The sequence below is a fragment of the Scheffersomyces amazonensis genome, assembly GCF_036850825.1.
Source record: "Scheffersomyces amazonensis strain UFMG-HMD-26.3 chromosome Unknown RJT21scaffold_3, whole genome shotgun sequence".
NCBI lineage: Eukaryota > Fungi > Ascomycota > Pichiomycetes > Serinales > Debaryomycetaceae > Scheffersomyces > Scheffersomyces amazonensis.
The window spans coordinates 1,310,221-1,325,406 of NW_027042743.1; the positions used below are offsets into that span (position 1 = coordinate 1,310,221).

Below are 15,186 nucleotides of genomic sequence, written 5' to 3' on the forward strand. Positions count from 1 at the left end.
ATTTATTTATTTATCTATTTATTTATCTATAATATATCAACTCTTATATATATCTACTCTAGATCTCTTATATACGTTATGATAATATAAGTCCGGACTACCATGTACTGGTTCAACATTATTATTCGAATCATTTTCATTTGTTATTGAAGGACTATTAATATGAACAATTACATAACTACCTTCCTCCTTAATAGGATCTTTATGAGATCTAATATATTGACCAGGATTTATAATAATAACTCCTTTAACTACTTTAACAAATGATTTCATTTCTGATGTACTAATAAGTATATCGGGTATAGAATCTCCTAATTCTGATAATCCTAAATATGGAACTTCTAATGATGAACCTCCTATATCAGTATCAAATAATTCTTCAATCATTAATCCATCTCGTAAATCATTAATTAATTTATTTGGAAATATTTTTTTCTTTATTGATCCAGGAAATGTAGGATAATATCTACGTTGTTCAAATATATGATTAACAATTCTTTCAAATCTATTATTTGATAATTTCCCATCATCTTTATATACTTCTTTAACATCTTTAAATAAATCAAGATTAGAATTCCCAATTAATACTTCATTAATTGAAAAACTAGCAGGATTAGGAATAACTCGAATATTCTTAGGTAATCCAAATTTCTTTCTATCAAATGAATCTTGAGGATAAGAACAATGTTTTATACATGAATCAGTTAATGACGGTACAAGAATTACTTGAATTCTAGAATCAATCCTTTTTAAAATTGGAGTAATTACCTTTTTAAATACTTCATCTAAATTCCGAGGTGGTTGTTTATCACCAGGAATTTCAATATCTCCTAAACTTACCAGATTATTATTAAGATCAATAAATGGTCCATTTAAGATAACAACATGAGGTTTTATATTAGAATTAATTGAATCAACTAAATTTGATAATTTTTGATAATTTAATGTATGACTATTTGAAAAAGGTCCTGAAGCAATTAATAATTTTAATCCAGAATCATTTGTTAATTCTTCATAATTTTCAAGTTCTTGTTTAGTAGTAACTGCTGCTCCTAATTCTGGTAATTGTAAAATTTCTTTTACAATAAAACTTCTACCTGTAGGATTACTACCTTTTAAAATAACAATTTGACCTGGGAAAAGTGAATAACCTTTTAAATTTGATAAATCTAAAGGAACTCTTTGACCAATACCTGCCATACGAGAAGTTTCTAAAAAGAGTGAAGTAGAATTTAATGAATAATTACCTTGTTTATCATAAATTGGAGAATCTGGAACAATTCTACCACTACAAAGAATATCGAATTGAGAACTTAAACATGGATTTCCAAATTGAGTAGATTCTTCATCAGATTTATGTGCATCCAGATATAATTGAGCAAATGAATCAATTTGTTCATCTAATACATCAGCACTTTCAAGTAATTTCATAGCCATTGTTCTAAATTTAAATTTAGAAGCATCGAAATTTAATCCTAATTTATATGGTTTTATAGAAATAGTTGAATCTTCATCTAATTGAATAAATCCTTTTGATTCTTTAATTTGAGGATTTAAAGTTTCTATAATAGTATTAGATTCTTGTTGATCAGATAATTTATCAATAAGTGGAATAGTATTATTAGGACTTTGAAATGAATTATTAGCAGTTTCATAAGTTACTGGAGATGATTCTCCAAAATTAGCTCGAGGAGTTTTAAATTTTGGAGTTGAATCTTCAAAGGGTTTCCTTTTCAATGGAGTACTTGGTACTGGAGGACTTGAAGAATTTATTGAAACATTAGGTCTCATTATTGGTTTCCTTTTTAAGATATTATTATTATTACCTTGAATATCTCTTACTCTTTTAATACCTGGGGTAGGTTTAGAACTTTCTAATGAAGATTGAAGATATTCTTGAAATTTATTAAGATTTGGTATAGTTAAATCTAAATCTTGTTGAACTCCTGTAACATTATATGATTCCCAACTAATAAATAAATCTTCGGGTGATACATTAAATATGGTGATAAGACTCTCTAATTTTTCATATACATCTTCTGTCAAATTTTCTGAGGGTCCAAATGATGCAGCTAATGCTGGTCTATACTTTTTACTATCCATAATGGTCCAATAATTCAACCTTCTGGTGTTGTTGTTGTGGTGGTGGTGGTTTTCAATTACTGTTAATAACTTTTCATTCTACGCGTGAATAGTCTACTGAATTATATATTAGCGCGTCCGATCGAGACACTCTTTTTTTTGGTGCGACCATACAGGAAAATTAATTTTATATATATGTATGTGAAGTACAGCTATAGATACAAGGGAGGAAATAGTTAAATATAGTTATAGTTATAGTTATGTTATAGTTATGTTATAGTTATGTTGTAGTTATGTTATGGTGATTCATAGTTCTAATGTGTCTAGTTTTCTGAAGCATCAACAACAGGTGCTGATTCAGATTGATTGGATTCCTTAGATTCTTTAGATTCTTTAGATTCTTTGATCTCTTCAGTTGAATCAACTTCCTTTGGTTTTGATTGTTCTGGTTGCTCTACTGGTTTGGAATCGGTGGGAACATCAGATGATTCTTCAGTAGCCTCTTTTAATTCTTGTGATTTTTCATGAGAATGCTTCTTACCATTACCATTACCATTACCCTTTCCACCTTTTTTAAATCTTTTATTTCCACGATGATTATCATTGAAACTATTACGTCTCTTAGTAACATCATTAACTCCGAATCTTTTACCACTTTCTCTCATTTCTTGGAAAGTAAGTAAGGACATTTTCTTTAATATTTTCTTACTATCAAAACCTTCTTCACCTTCCTTAACAATTCCTTCAGGATAACTAAGTTGAATATTACTTAAAATATAATCAGCATCCTTTTGAGTTTTAAATTCAATATCAACAACTCCAAAGAATTCTTTATTAATTCTACTTTTAATACGACGTAATGATGAAAATACTTTTTCTTCAGGTAAATTTGGAATAATTTTATTATTAAACCATGATTCTAAATCTTCTTGACTAGCATCTTTTGGAAATCCTTCAATATGAACAGTATTTCTCTTTCTTGTATTTTTAACTTCATTAAAATCTTTAACTGGTTCTTTTCTTCTAATCATATCTTCATTAGATGAAAGAACTAATTCACTTGAATTTTTTAAAGCTTCAATAACTTTTTCTTCAGGACGATATTGTCTCATTCTACTGAATGTTAATATAGTCTTTAATTCAACCCATCCATCATTTGCTTCATAAATTCTCCACAAGAATTTATCAGTTTGTAAGTTAGAATCAGAAAAATAAAATTCAACTTGTTTTCTAACTTTATCTTCAAAATCTTCACCCTTATATATGGAATCTGTCATTGTATCTAACCTATACTTTGTGACCCAAGTTGTCTATAAATTTACACTTAGGGTCCTTAGTATTTTCTGCAAAATTCTTATATATATATATTATGTTAGCTGAAAAAAAATTAGTGTTGAGTCGATGCGGATGCTTTCGAAGGATGACTCGTCACGTGTGCGCAGCACATGACTCCAATTAGGGCAGTCATACATAATTAGTTAGTTAATTAGTTTAGTTAGATGATACTATTACTATACCTAACCTAACCTATAAAGTTTATATGATTAGAAAGGGGGGATATATTATAACCAAATATAGACCTAATTCTTTACAATTACTATTTACAGTTCTGAGAAATATGTCCCAGTCTATTCAACCAACTGTTGAACGTCAAGAAGAATTATCTCAAAATTATCAATCAGTTTTACAACATGTTAATAGTCTAACACAAGAATATAATGTTAAAACTCCAGTTACTTTAGTAGCAGTATCGAAATTAAAACCTTCAAGTGATATTCAAGCTTTATATAATGCTGGTGTACGTCATTTTGGTGAAAATTATGTTCAAGAATTAATTAGTAAATCAAAAGAATTACCTCAAGATATTAAATGGCACTTTATTGGAGGTTTACAAAGTGGAAAAGCAAAAGATTTAGCCAAAGGTGTTAAAAGTTTATATGCCGTAGAAACAATTGATGCTTTAAAAAAAGTTAAACAATTAGATAGAGTGCGTGGTGAAATTAATGGTTTACCTATAAATGTGTATCTTCAAATTAATACATCTGAAGAAGATCAAAAATCCGGATTTTCAATATCTGATTTAAATGAACTTTATGAAACATTAGAATTTATAATTTCTGATGAATGTAAAAATGTAAATTTAATAGGATTAATGACAATTGGTTCATTTGCTCAATCAACTGCTGAAGGTGAAGATAATCAAGATTTTAAAAAATTAGTTGAATTAAAACAAAATCTTGATAAAAAGTATGCAATTAATTTAGGACTTAGTATGGGTATGAGTAGTGATTATGCTCAAGCTATTAAACAAGGAAGTACCAATGTTAGAGTTGGAACTTCAATCTTTGGTGCAAGACCTCCAAGAAACACAACATAATTTTATATAGAAGCATATATTGTATAATATATTGTATAATATATATATAACATGTACATTTTAGTTTTACTTGTAATTTTTATTTTTATTTGTAATTTTTATTTGTAATGTAATTTAATTTTATTTGATAATTAGATAGTTCAATTTAAAAATGCTCAATTGTTACTACCCTTCTTCACTTCTTACTACTACTCTTAAATAACTTCTTGATAGATGATGATTTCTTTCTGGATTTATCACTAATTGAGCTAACTGAATCAGCAGTATCCTTCACACTTCTCTTCACATTTTTAATGGAATCACTATAATCACTATCTACAGTTTGGAAAGTAGTGTCAGCTCTTGAAACATCAGCTTCATCATCATCAACTGATGTAGAATTTCCAGTTATACCAGAAATTACTTTAGCACCAGCATCTTTAGCTGCAGTAGCACTTTTAACTGATGGATCTTCAACGGCATCTTTTACAGCTTTTGAGGCAGCAACAACATCTTCAGGTAAAATATGTTTCTTTGTATCAATCGTAGTATATTGAGGTTTATTTTCACTATTTTTAGATACAATGATTTTATCACTTGAATCTTTAACCTTCTCTAATTCTTCTTTACTACCAATAATTTCAGGTTGTTCTTTAATTGCCTCAACAGTATTTGAAATTGGTTTACTTATACGAGTAGTGGCTTTGGTTACACTTGGCTGAGCTGAAGTCAGAAATCCATTTTTATTTTCAGGAATAGTGGTAATAGGAGTTGATTGATTTGTGATACCACTAGCAGTACTACTAGAGGCACTAATTGGCAAAGCAACAATTGGAATAATTGGAAATTTACTAATTGTATCAAGATTAGCTTGTTGTGAAAATCCAGCCCATGGATCATTTATTTCTGGACTATAATGAGGTTTGACTTTTCCAGAATAATAATCATGTCTTAATTTAAGGTCATTTTCAACAAAATCATTATCCCATTCAACTTGAGATTTATACAAATCAGAAAATTTGGCAAAAATATTATAGGCAATTAAAAATACATGTTCCGAAGCCAATAAAATTAATAATAATTCAAGACTTGAAGAAATATTAATGCTAGCATTATCAAAAGTAAAAGATCCCAATTTCTTTGGTGGAGCAGTACCATGACGATAAAATGCAGTTACTAAAGGTGAAATAATTGAACCTAACCAAGTTAAAAGGAATAAAGCATAATTCCAAGGATGAATTGAATCAACTCTAGTTGGGATTGGTGGTCTAAAATATTTACCATTAGATAATTTAAAAATATCTAATTTAAAGGTAATTATATTAAAAATAATTGCAAAAATTGGTGCCAAAGTCCATACTGATCCAAACATAATAAGATAACCAAATTGAGTAATTAAACCTCTAAAATCATCATTAACATTATATTCAGGTAATTCAACTGCTTTTCTAACATTATCTAACCAAGCACCTTCCTTTTCATTATCTTTAATTTCTAATTTCTTACTTGATTCACCATCTTTTGATTTATTTAAATATTGTTTAATATATCCAAATATAAATTGTAAAATAATTGGTAAACCATATTTTAAAAATAATTGAACAATAGAATTAGTTACAATAAAATAAAAGAATTGAGCATTTAATCTTTCTTGATTAATTTTAAAATCTTCTTGTCTCTTTAATTGAATTAAATATTTATAATAAAATCTATGTTCACCAATATTATGAGCAAGAGTTTCTTTAATATAACCTAATTGAGGTTTAATTAAATGAGCAAATGGTAAATAAATAAATGAAGTAATTAATAATGGAATATAACTTGTTAAAAAGTTTAAAACAAAAGTTTTAATTAATATTGATTGATCTTGACTATAAATATTATCATGATCTTCCCAATTAATTAATTTATCTGATACTAAATTAAAAATAATAGTTAAAATTGGAACAAATACTGATAATAAAATAGTTGGAATTAAAGTTAATAATGATTTACCAGGACCATCATAAATATCAGTTAAAAAGATTTCAATTACAAAACAAGCCAATTGATAAGATACTAAAACAATAGTAAAAAAAAGAGCAATTGGAATAAAAACTAATTGTTTAATAAATCTATAAGCATCACCATTATCTTTATGTTGATAAGATGAATGTTGTTCGAATTTTTCATTAACTTGAGCTAATTTTGAATTATATTCTTCAATTAAATGAGAATTTTGAACTCCCCAAAAATTAACAAGATATTGTTGTTTTCTATTCCAAAAAGTTATAAATAAAACTCCCCATACTAAATTTATAAATGAATAAGTTAACAGATAAGTTTTACCTGATTTTAAATAAGATGTAAAACCTAATACTGCTAAAATTGCTAAAGCAAATAAATAAAATTTTAAGAATTCAAAATAAAGAGAGATTTGAATTCCAAATTTTTCTTTAATAACATTAGTTGATAATAATTCAATACTTAAAAGATGACTTTGAATATCTTCAGTAAAACTTGTATCATTAAAAGAATCTGTAATTGGAATAATTGCTTTTATAAATGACCAATTACCTTTATTTGGAGTAATACCTACTCCACCAAATTTAACTGGAGTAATTAAATAATGATAAATAATTCTTAATCTATCAGATTTTGAATTACTATTATTAGTTACTCCAAATTCATAATTTTGAATTAAATCCTTTTCAGCATATTCAACATATTTATAAGGAGATAATTTAATAAATACTAAAAGAGTTGGAGGATTAACTGAACCATTTCTAATTTGAACTGAAAATCCAAAATTATATAAAGTAGTAATTAAATTTTTAAGATTGCTTTTTGCTTCATGATCAGGGGTACCTCTCTCATTTTGAAGAGGATAAGATATGGAGAACACATAATCAGGATTCAATGCCTGAATAGTTTGAGACATCACTAATGATATTAAATTTAAACTATCAGTAAATTTGAAAGGAATTGAATTTAAATTTAAATTTGAATTGAATTTTGAATTGAACTAGTAAATAAAATTTATCAATTGAACAAGTAGGTGTATTGTGAAATTTAAATTAGGCTCAACCAGACTCTCACTCACTCACTCACTGTGTGTGGTTGAAATTTCATCACAGGAAAAAAGAGTGTACTCCCCATGGAATTGCATTATGTTGCTGCGCATTTAGATCTGTTCCTGGCTACTACCACGCACTGGGCTGAACAGAAGTTATTCACAAAGGGCTGATATTGTTTTTGTTAGAGTGCTTTATTTAGCGCGTGTTATTTAATATTTAGTGAGTACAGCGTAGTGTTTTTAACTTTGTATCATTTAGTGACAATTATTTAGCGACAATTATTTAGTGTGAGAGTTATTACTGAGCGTTATTAGTGAGAATTATTAGGGAGAATTACTACAATGAACTACAAGTATAGTCCGCATTCTCCGTAAAAGATATAAATAATCTGGAGACCCTGTGCAACATATACCGACATTTTACGAGATATCTCATAATCATATACAATGATCTTTCCTATGAGGACAAACAATATACTCTAAACAAAATGACAGTGACTCCCCTCATAGTAAAATAATTCTTGTCGATTGCGTGGTGGGTCATCTATTCTTACATACAGGATCCTCGCATTTTTGTATATAAAGGCGATGATGACCAGCAAATGGCAATTACAAATTAATTTATTACTTCTTTATTTAGTCACAAGACTGTTCATATTCAATACTAACTAATAATTTCTAGGAGTTTCAAAATGCATACATGATAATATTCTAGACCTCAGCAAGATGTTAACAAAGGAAACCCAGCCTTATGTCTGGAACCAGTATATCAAATGAGAATCTTTGTCCAAGCTGTTTCAGCGTATAATGTGAATGAGAATCGAATGGTAAGTCTAAATGTTTTTTCTACGTTTAATAACTATCTATAAGAAGATTGGCGGTTTTTAGCTATCTTTATATGTATTTGTCTAACCTTTTAGTGTTTTTTACTTCTTGTGTTTGTTTCACAATTTTTTGGGCTATAATCATTAAAGTGTTAAGTTGTATTTTTTTATTTATCCGAGAAAGTATCCTACCATTTTTAGAGTAAGAGTAATCAATAATCCATCATATGAGTATATTAAATTTCCTAGAGTTAACCATAAAACAAATTTTACGTGTTCTGTCAATAATCATCATTTCAAAATGTTATAAATATCACTGATCCTTATCTTTCATTCAACTACTGAATTATAAATCTAATTTTTACGTCTTTACATAAACTTGCGATCATAATCAATTAATCAATTAATCAATTAATCAATTAATCATTATTATTATCCTTATTATTATTATTATTATCATATCATTATTCCGAAATTATAAAGTATAAATTATAAATTGTTCTCAAATATTATCCTACTATATTATCCACCCTAAGTAAGTGCGGGCTATTCTAATTTTTTTTATGGGATGTTTGTTTTGTTATGTTTTTTCTGTTTTTTTGTTTATTTTGCAGCCTATTGCAATTCTAACGTTTTATTTTAGTTTTCAAGTTGTTTTCTTCTCCCATGTCAAGCGTCAAGAATGAAAAGTCAATTTAGAAAAGTTTTAAAAATAAAATCAATTTTAATCAATTTTAATCAATTTTGTATCTTTGTACATGATCATCCTGCTGATATCATATATTATTATTTTTTCATATTAATTAATTTTATTATTAGTATTATGCTATAAGATTTTAGTTTCTTCATTTCATCCGTTTGTATATATCTGTTGATTATTCCTGAGTATTTTTTATTTTCATCTTTATCCTTCATGTATATATCGATTTTTCTTTATGTTATATATCCGAAAGAGTTTGGTTCAGGGTTATAAAAATGTTAAAGAGTGTCATAAAAAAAGTCAAAAAAAGATCTAAAAAAAAAATTAGTAATAAATGGCATGGGGAAGGACTTTGGTTGGGTTTTGCTTGCTTTGGTCTAGGGTTATATCGTGTATGCATTTAAAATATAATATATAGTGTTTATGTGTATGTGTATGTGTATAATATAATAACGTATAATATCATATAATCATAAAACTAACAAAAAAAAAAAAATAACTATACAAAAGTGTAATTGTAACTTAACTCCATCCAACATAATCTCTCGCAACTGGTCTGAAAATTCTAATTCTACCACTCTTAAATTCACTTAATTTATATGATTCTTTCTTAACATGACCACTAGCATCATTTTCAATAACTTTTAATTTATCCTTTTTACTAGCATCAAATTCATAAATTACTGAAATATATTCTTCAGGAAGTATAATTGATTTTGATCCAATTCCTATACCTTTATGACTCAGGAATTTCCCATTCTTAATCCATAAAATATCTCCTGGTTTAATTTCATCAATTTTAATTATATTTGAATTATTAATATTTTTATAAACAGTTACTCCAAATGATTTACTACCAATTGGTTTAACTATTGATGATGAAATAGTTTCAAGAGATAATCTGGCAATATTATCATTAACTTTATTACCAATTAATTGTCCAGCATAATTAATTATTGAATTACTAAATGATCGATGATAATTATCTAATAAATCCTTTCGAACAATAGGAATACTCTTTGTAGATAAATTAACTAATTTAAAGGTTGATCTAGGATCTTTAATTTCATATTCTAATTCAATGACAATTTGTGATAAATCATAAAATAATATATAATAATCTTTATACTCAATTTCACGACCTCCACGTTTAGTAATTCTATTTTGATCAATTTCAAAGATTAAATCATTCCCAATTCTACTAGTTAAACTATCAGGTAATTGATTAGTTAACCACCATGATGATGCAAGTGGATTAGAATTAATATCATTTTCTAATTCTATAAATACAGCATCAGCTTGAGATTCTTCTTTACCACTACTAGATTTACCACTTCTTGAATCTATTGATTTTCTAGAACCAAATGATGCTCCAGTAGATGTAGTACTAATTGGTTGATGAGCATATACATCAGTAGATGCTCTTCTAATAGTTTCAGATGGTGGTGGGAATGTGGTAGGAATTGGAGGAATTGCAGGAGGAATTGGTGGTACACCAGCTACCGATGGTGGATTATAAAACGATGTTGGAATAGTTTGTGCTCTAGCTGGAACATTTGGAGTAAATGCAAAATCATCATCAGAAACAGATTGTGATATTTCTTGATGCTCTAACACTGGTGTTGCATCATCATCTTCTTCTTCATCATCATCTTCATCATCTTGTTCTTGTTCTTCTCCTTCATCCTGAGCTTGGTCTTCATCTTCATCTCTGTAGGAAACATTACCAGGAACTGGAGCAGTTGGAACGGGTGGTGCAGTAGGTGGAGGTGGAGGTGGAGGACGTGATCCAATAGCAGGTGGAGCAGATGGGACCTGAGGAATCTGTGGAATATGTACTGGCACTGGTGGAGGAGCACCAAGATCTCTTGTAGGAATTGAAGGAGCAGATGGTACAGGTGGAGCAGATAAAACATTCTTGTTAAGTGGAGTACCGGTATTCTTAGTAGGTGGAGGTGGAGGTGGGATTTCTACATCACTTTCAAGAGTATTAGTTTTCAAATCAGATAAATCTTCATCAGCTTCATAACCAGTAGCTTCGGGTTCAATAGGTGGTTGAGTGATTTTGATTGGTTCAGAAACCTTTCTAATATCATCTATACCACTATCAGATGCCTCTACAAGATTCTTAGATATGGGTCCATTCTCCTTATTCAAAGCAGCATTTAAATTAGTTGGATGTTCTACTTCAACATAATGATCATCAGAATCAGAATCTTCTTCAACCATAGATGAAGATTCTCTTAAAATTGGTGGTTGAGTTCCTGTTGGTAAACCAGGAAGTGGAACTCTAGGAGCTGAAGATGGAGCTGGAGCTGGAGCTGTTGGACTTTCTGGTCCTGTCTCTGATTTTGAAGATTTCCTTGACTTGCTAGGAGTTTTTTCAACAGTAGCATGAGCTCCAAAAGGTGTAGCCATTCCCATCATACCAAACATATTTCTACCACCAGACATCTTAGCCATACGTTCAACTAATCTTCTACGTTTATCATCTTCATCTTCTGATACATCTTCAGCCTCATCTTCTTCGTTATCATCTTCATCTTCGTCAGCCTCTTCATGTTCTTGTTCATGCTCCTCTTGTTCATGTTCAGCCGCATCGATTTCTTCAACATTCTTTTGAATTACTTCACCCTGATCTTCTTGATCTTCTTGACCAGCTTCATCAATTTCATCAGCTTCGACTGTTTCGTGGCTGGCTATGGATTTTCTTGGTGATAATTCTTCATGGGTTGCTGCATCTGCTGCTGCTGCTTCATCTTCTGCCTTTTTCTGTTTTAATCTCTTCTTTTCTTCTTCTTGTCTCTTTTTCTTTTCTTCTTTCTTCTTTATGGCTGCAGCTTCACGTTCAGCTTCTTCTTGTTGACGTTTTTGTAATAAAGCAATACGATCCTTTAAGCTTACTTTTGGTTCTTCTGGTTCTTGCTCTTGATTTTCATCAACAGAAGTAGATTTAACTATTTCTTTTTCATCATGAGCTACATCATGAATGGCATGACTAACTAATGAATCATCTCTTGGTTTAACTTGAGGAACATAAGATGAATGACCTGTAGCTACAAATTGCTTTTTAATACTATAAGGATCATTAATTCTTTGATTTCCATGGAAGGGAAGTGGAACCTTACTAGAAATTGAAGTTGAAATTGAAGATGAAGTTGGACTAATTGGTGGCTTATTAGTAGTAGAAGACAATGATTCATCAATTGATTCAGTAATTGGTTCATTTGGCTCAGATTTATGACTTTGAGATTTCTTAGGTGATGGACGAGTCGTTGGAACTGCAATTGTAGGTTCTTGAGGAATTATTTCTACAAAATTCTTAGGAAACATACCTGATTTCCCTTCGAATTCACCTGAATACCATTCTTCATCTTCAATCTCAATAACAGTAATGATCTTTCCGATCCCGAAACTTAAATCATCCTCGTAATCTGACTTATATTCGAAAATCGATTTGACCTTAAACGGAACTGAAGGTTCAGACATGTCTTATTGTGTAAGTCAATATAATACAGATTGTGGTGGTATACTATTGGCTTAATTACTTAATTACTCTCTATGGGTAATATATAAATTGTAATTGCTCCTATTAAATTTCACTAATAATATTACTCCTATATTCGGGTTGATTGGGGAAATGACAATTTTGTGGATGAGTGGTTAGTATGCACTCCGTTCCACATTGAGCCTGCCTGACCTGTACCGTATATTAGAACTTTTATTATGTATATATAAATATTATATGTATTACTGTATATTATTTTATATTACTGTATATATATTATATTACTGTATATATAAATTATATTACTATATATATATATTATATTATTATATATATTACTGTATATTACTATTATATATTATTGTATATATTATATTACTGTATATTATATATATTCCATTCATATGTCTCAGAAGCCGTCTTCTTCCACTATTCAATTGACTGAAAAAGTTATTACTTCTTTAAGACCCAATAAAGATTTTAATTATCATAAAAGTACAACTATTACATCATTAGATTATGATGATAGTGGTCAATATCTTATATCTTCTGGTATAGATAAATCTATACAATTATATGATATTCATAAAGGTATTCATTATAAAGATATAAGATCTCAAAAATATGGAGCTCATTTAGCTCGTTTTACTCATCATGAATTAAATTGTTTATATGCATCAACTCCATCATTTGAAGATGAACCAAATCATGCTATACGTTATTTATCTTTGGCTGATAATCAATATATACGATATTTTAAAGGTCATAAAGAACAAGTTACAGCTATAGAAGTTCATCCAATAAATGATACATTTTTAAGTTCAAGTTTAGATCATACTATTAAATATTGGGATTTAAGATCAAGTAATCCAGTAGGAAATTTAAATATTGGACAAAATGGAGTTATTGCCTTTGATCCTTGGGGGATGATATTTGCTATTGGGAAATTTCCTGATCCATCATCTTTGAATGATAATATTGCATCATTATCATTTTATGATTTAAAGACATTTGATAAAGGTCCTTATCTTCAAATAAATTTAGATATATTACCTCGACAAAGTTGGACAAAACTTGAATTTTCTAATAATGGAAAATTACTTTTAATAGTTAGTGATTCAAGTATACATTATATACTTGATTCATTTCTGGGTCAATTATTAACAACTCTTCATTTAGAAGATATAAATGATGAACCTCATGATTCGAATTGGTTATCATTTGATTATCCATCAAGTGGTTCAGCAACATTTTCTCCCTGTGGGAAATTTGTTTTAGCGGGAACTCCCCTGGCAAATTTAAAAATATTTAATTTATCCGATTTAAAATCAACTGATGGGAAAACTCATAGAGTTGATGTTCAACATAACAAACATAAAACTTATCCTGTATCTCTGTTACCCAATAATCAGGGTATTTCTAGAATGGTATTATTTAATCCTAAACTTCTTACGGTAGCAACAGCTGATACCACTGTAACATTATGGCTGCCAAATTTATAGATGTAATATTAATATTAATAGTAATAGATTTTTTCTCATTGCGAGCATACAAAGAAAATTGAAAAATTCATTGTAAATTTTCAATATCTCTCTATAATACTTTAATCCTTTGATTAAACAATGATACGGCAGTTGAAGAGTATTAGTGGAAGAACGAGTATTAGTGCAGTATCGAGCATTAGTGGAATAACTAAACGATTGTTTAGTCAAAGTCTGTTTCCAGAAATAGATGAACAAATCAATTATGATGACCAAATTCGGTTGCTTGAAATAGACGAACAAACTAATAGTGGTCATATTAATTTGAACCCTAAGCCGACATCCATTATACTGACATCTATTATACCTACATTCATAAATAAACTGGACTTTAAAGATTTTAGTCATTTCTGTTCATATAAACCATCAGAAGAACTTCCTACATATAAACGAACAGATAGGCTTCCCCAAGTTCTAAGTGATATAAAAGGTGTTGATACGATAACACATAAAATTATACGTAAAACGAATATGCTCAATAAATCCTTTCTTGTTACTGATAATAACTTTTTCCAATTAAGATTCTTTTCAAAAGAGCATTTTACTTCACAGTTTAGAAAATCAACTATATCAATGGCAGTAGACTTCTCTAAGGGTTATGTTATGAATAGTTCAACATTGGAAAATTCTCATATCTATTATGATGGTAAGTATAGATCATTAGAGTTCTTTAAAAAGAGATGCAGACCATATGATAGTGCTATGTTTAGATGTAAATATCGAAAATTTATTAGGAAACAGTTATTTGATACAATCCATCGCCTAGCTGAACATTATCAACTTCGAGAGCCTGAAGTTATTTATCAAGGAATTTATAAATTTGCTTTTAAAAAGGTAGCTTATAGTACTGAAGAAAAACGTGAAATGGTAGAGAGTATGTTTAAAGGACTTTCTAAATTGTATGTAGACAGAAACGCCATAAGGATATCCGAACAACGAAATAGAACAGCTTGGCGAAATAAGAATGAAATTTTGCTTCTTGAAAGGCACATAAGAGACAAAAAGAAAATATATGGTGTTAAAAAAGTTAAGAGTGATTATCCATTCCTTGAGACTAGTATACATTTTATACGTAAAGGTGTCGATTTGGAATTTTATGAAAATGTATTACCCAGAACGT

At 29.0% G+C, this 15,186-nt stretch overlaps 6 protein-coding genes across 6 annotated transcripts; 2 read left to right on the forward strand and 4 right to left on the reverse strand. All coding sequences in view use genetic code 12, as the record gives it.

Moving 5' to 3' along the window:
* Positions 1–16: 16 nt before the first annotated feature.
* RJT21DRAFT_120501 (DNA-directed DNA polymerase alpha subunit) lies at positions 17–2,207 on the reverse strand. Its single transcript, XM_064881747.1, has one exon. The coding sequence runs from the start codon at positions 2,101–2,103 to the stop codon at positions 37–39; it is 2,067 nt and encodes a 688-aa protein (XP_064738695.1). The 5' UTR covers positions 2,104–2,207; the 3' UTR covers positions 17–36.
* A 126-nt stretch (positions 2,208–2,333) lies between these two features.
* On the reverse strand, positions 2,334–3,452 carry LHP1 (Lhp1p). The gene has a single exon (XM_064881748.1). It carries the CDS (start codon positions 3,357–3,359, stop codon positions 2,406–2,408), a length of 954 nt encoding a protein of 317 aa, XP_064738696.1. The 5' UTR covers positions 3,360–3,452; the 3' UTR covers positions 2,334–2,405.
* Positions 3,453–4,511, forward strand: RJT21DRAFT_120503 (uncharacterized protein). Its single transcript, XM_064881749.1, has one exon. The coding sequence runs from the start codon at positions 3,623–3,625 to the stop codon at positions 4,457–4,459; it is 837 nt and encodes a 278-aa protein (XP_064738697.1). The 5' UTR covers positions 3,453–3,622; the 3' UTR covers positions 4,460–4,511.
* IST2 (Ist2p) lies at positions 4,512–7,657 on the reverse strand. The gene has a single exon (XM_064881750.1). It carries the CDS (start codon positions 7,356–7,358, stop codon positions 4,635–4,637), a length of 2,724 nt encoding a protein of 907 aa, XP_064738698.1. The 5' UTR covers positions 7,359–7,657; the 3' UTR covers positions 4,512–4,634.
* Positions 7,658–9,471: 1,814 nt separating this feature from the next.
* BBC1 (Bbc1p) lies at positions 9,472–12,713 on the reverse strand. The gene has a single exon (XM_064881751.1). It carries the CDS (start codon positions 12,504–12,506, stop codon positions 9,540–9,542), a length of 2,967 nt encoding a protein of 988 aa, XP_064738699.1. The 5' UTR covers positions 12,507–12,713; the 3' UTR covers positions 9,472–9,539.
* A 77-nt stretch (positions 12,714–12,790) lies between these two features.
* SWD2 (WD-repeat containing protein) lies at positions 12,791–14,099 on the forward strand. The gene has a single exon (XM_064884264.1). The coding sequence runs from the start codon at positions 12,930–12,932 to the stop codon at positions 14,025–14,027; it is 1,098 nt and encodes a 365-aa protein (XP_064738700.1). The 5' UTR covers positions 12,791–12,929; the 3' UTR covers positions 14,028–14,099.
* Positions 14,100–15,186: the final 1,087 nt, after the last annotated feature.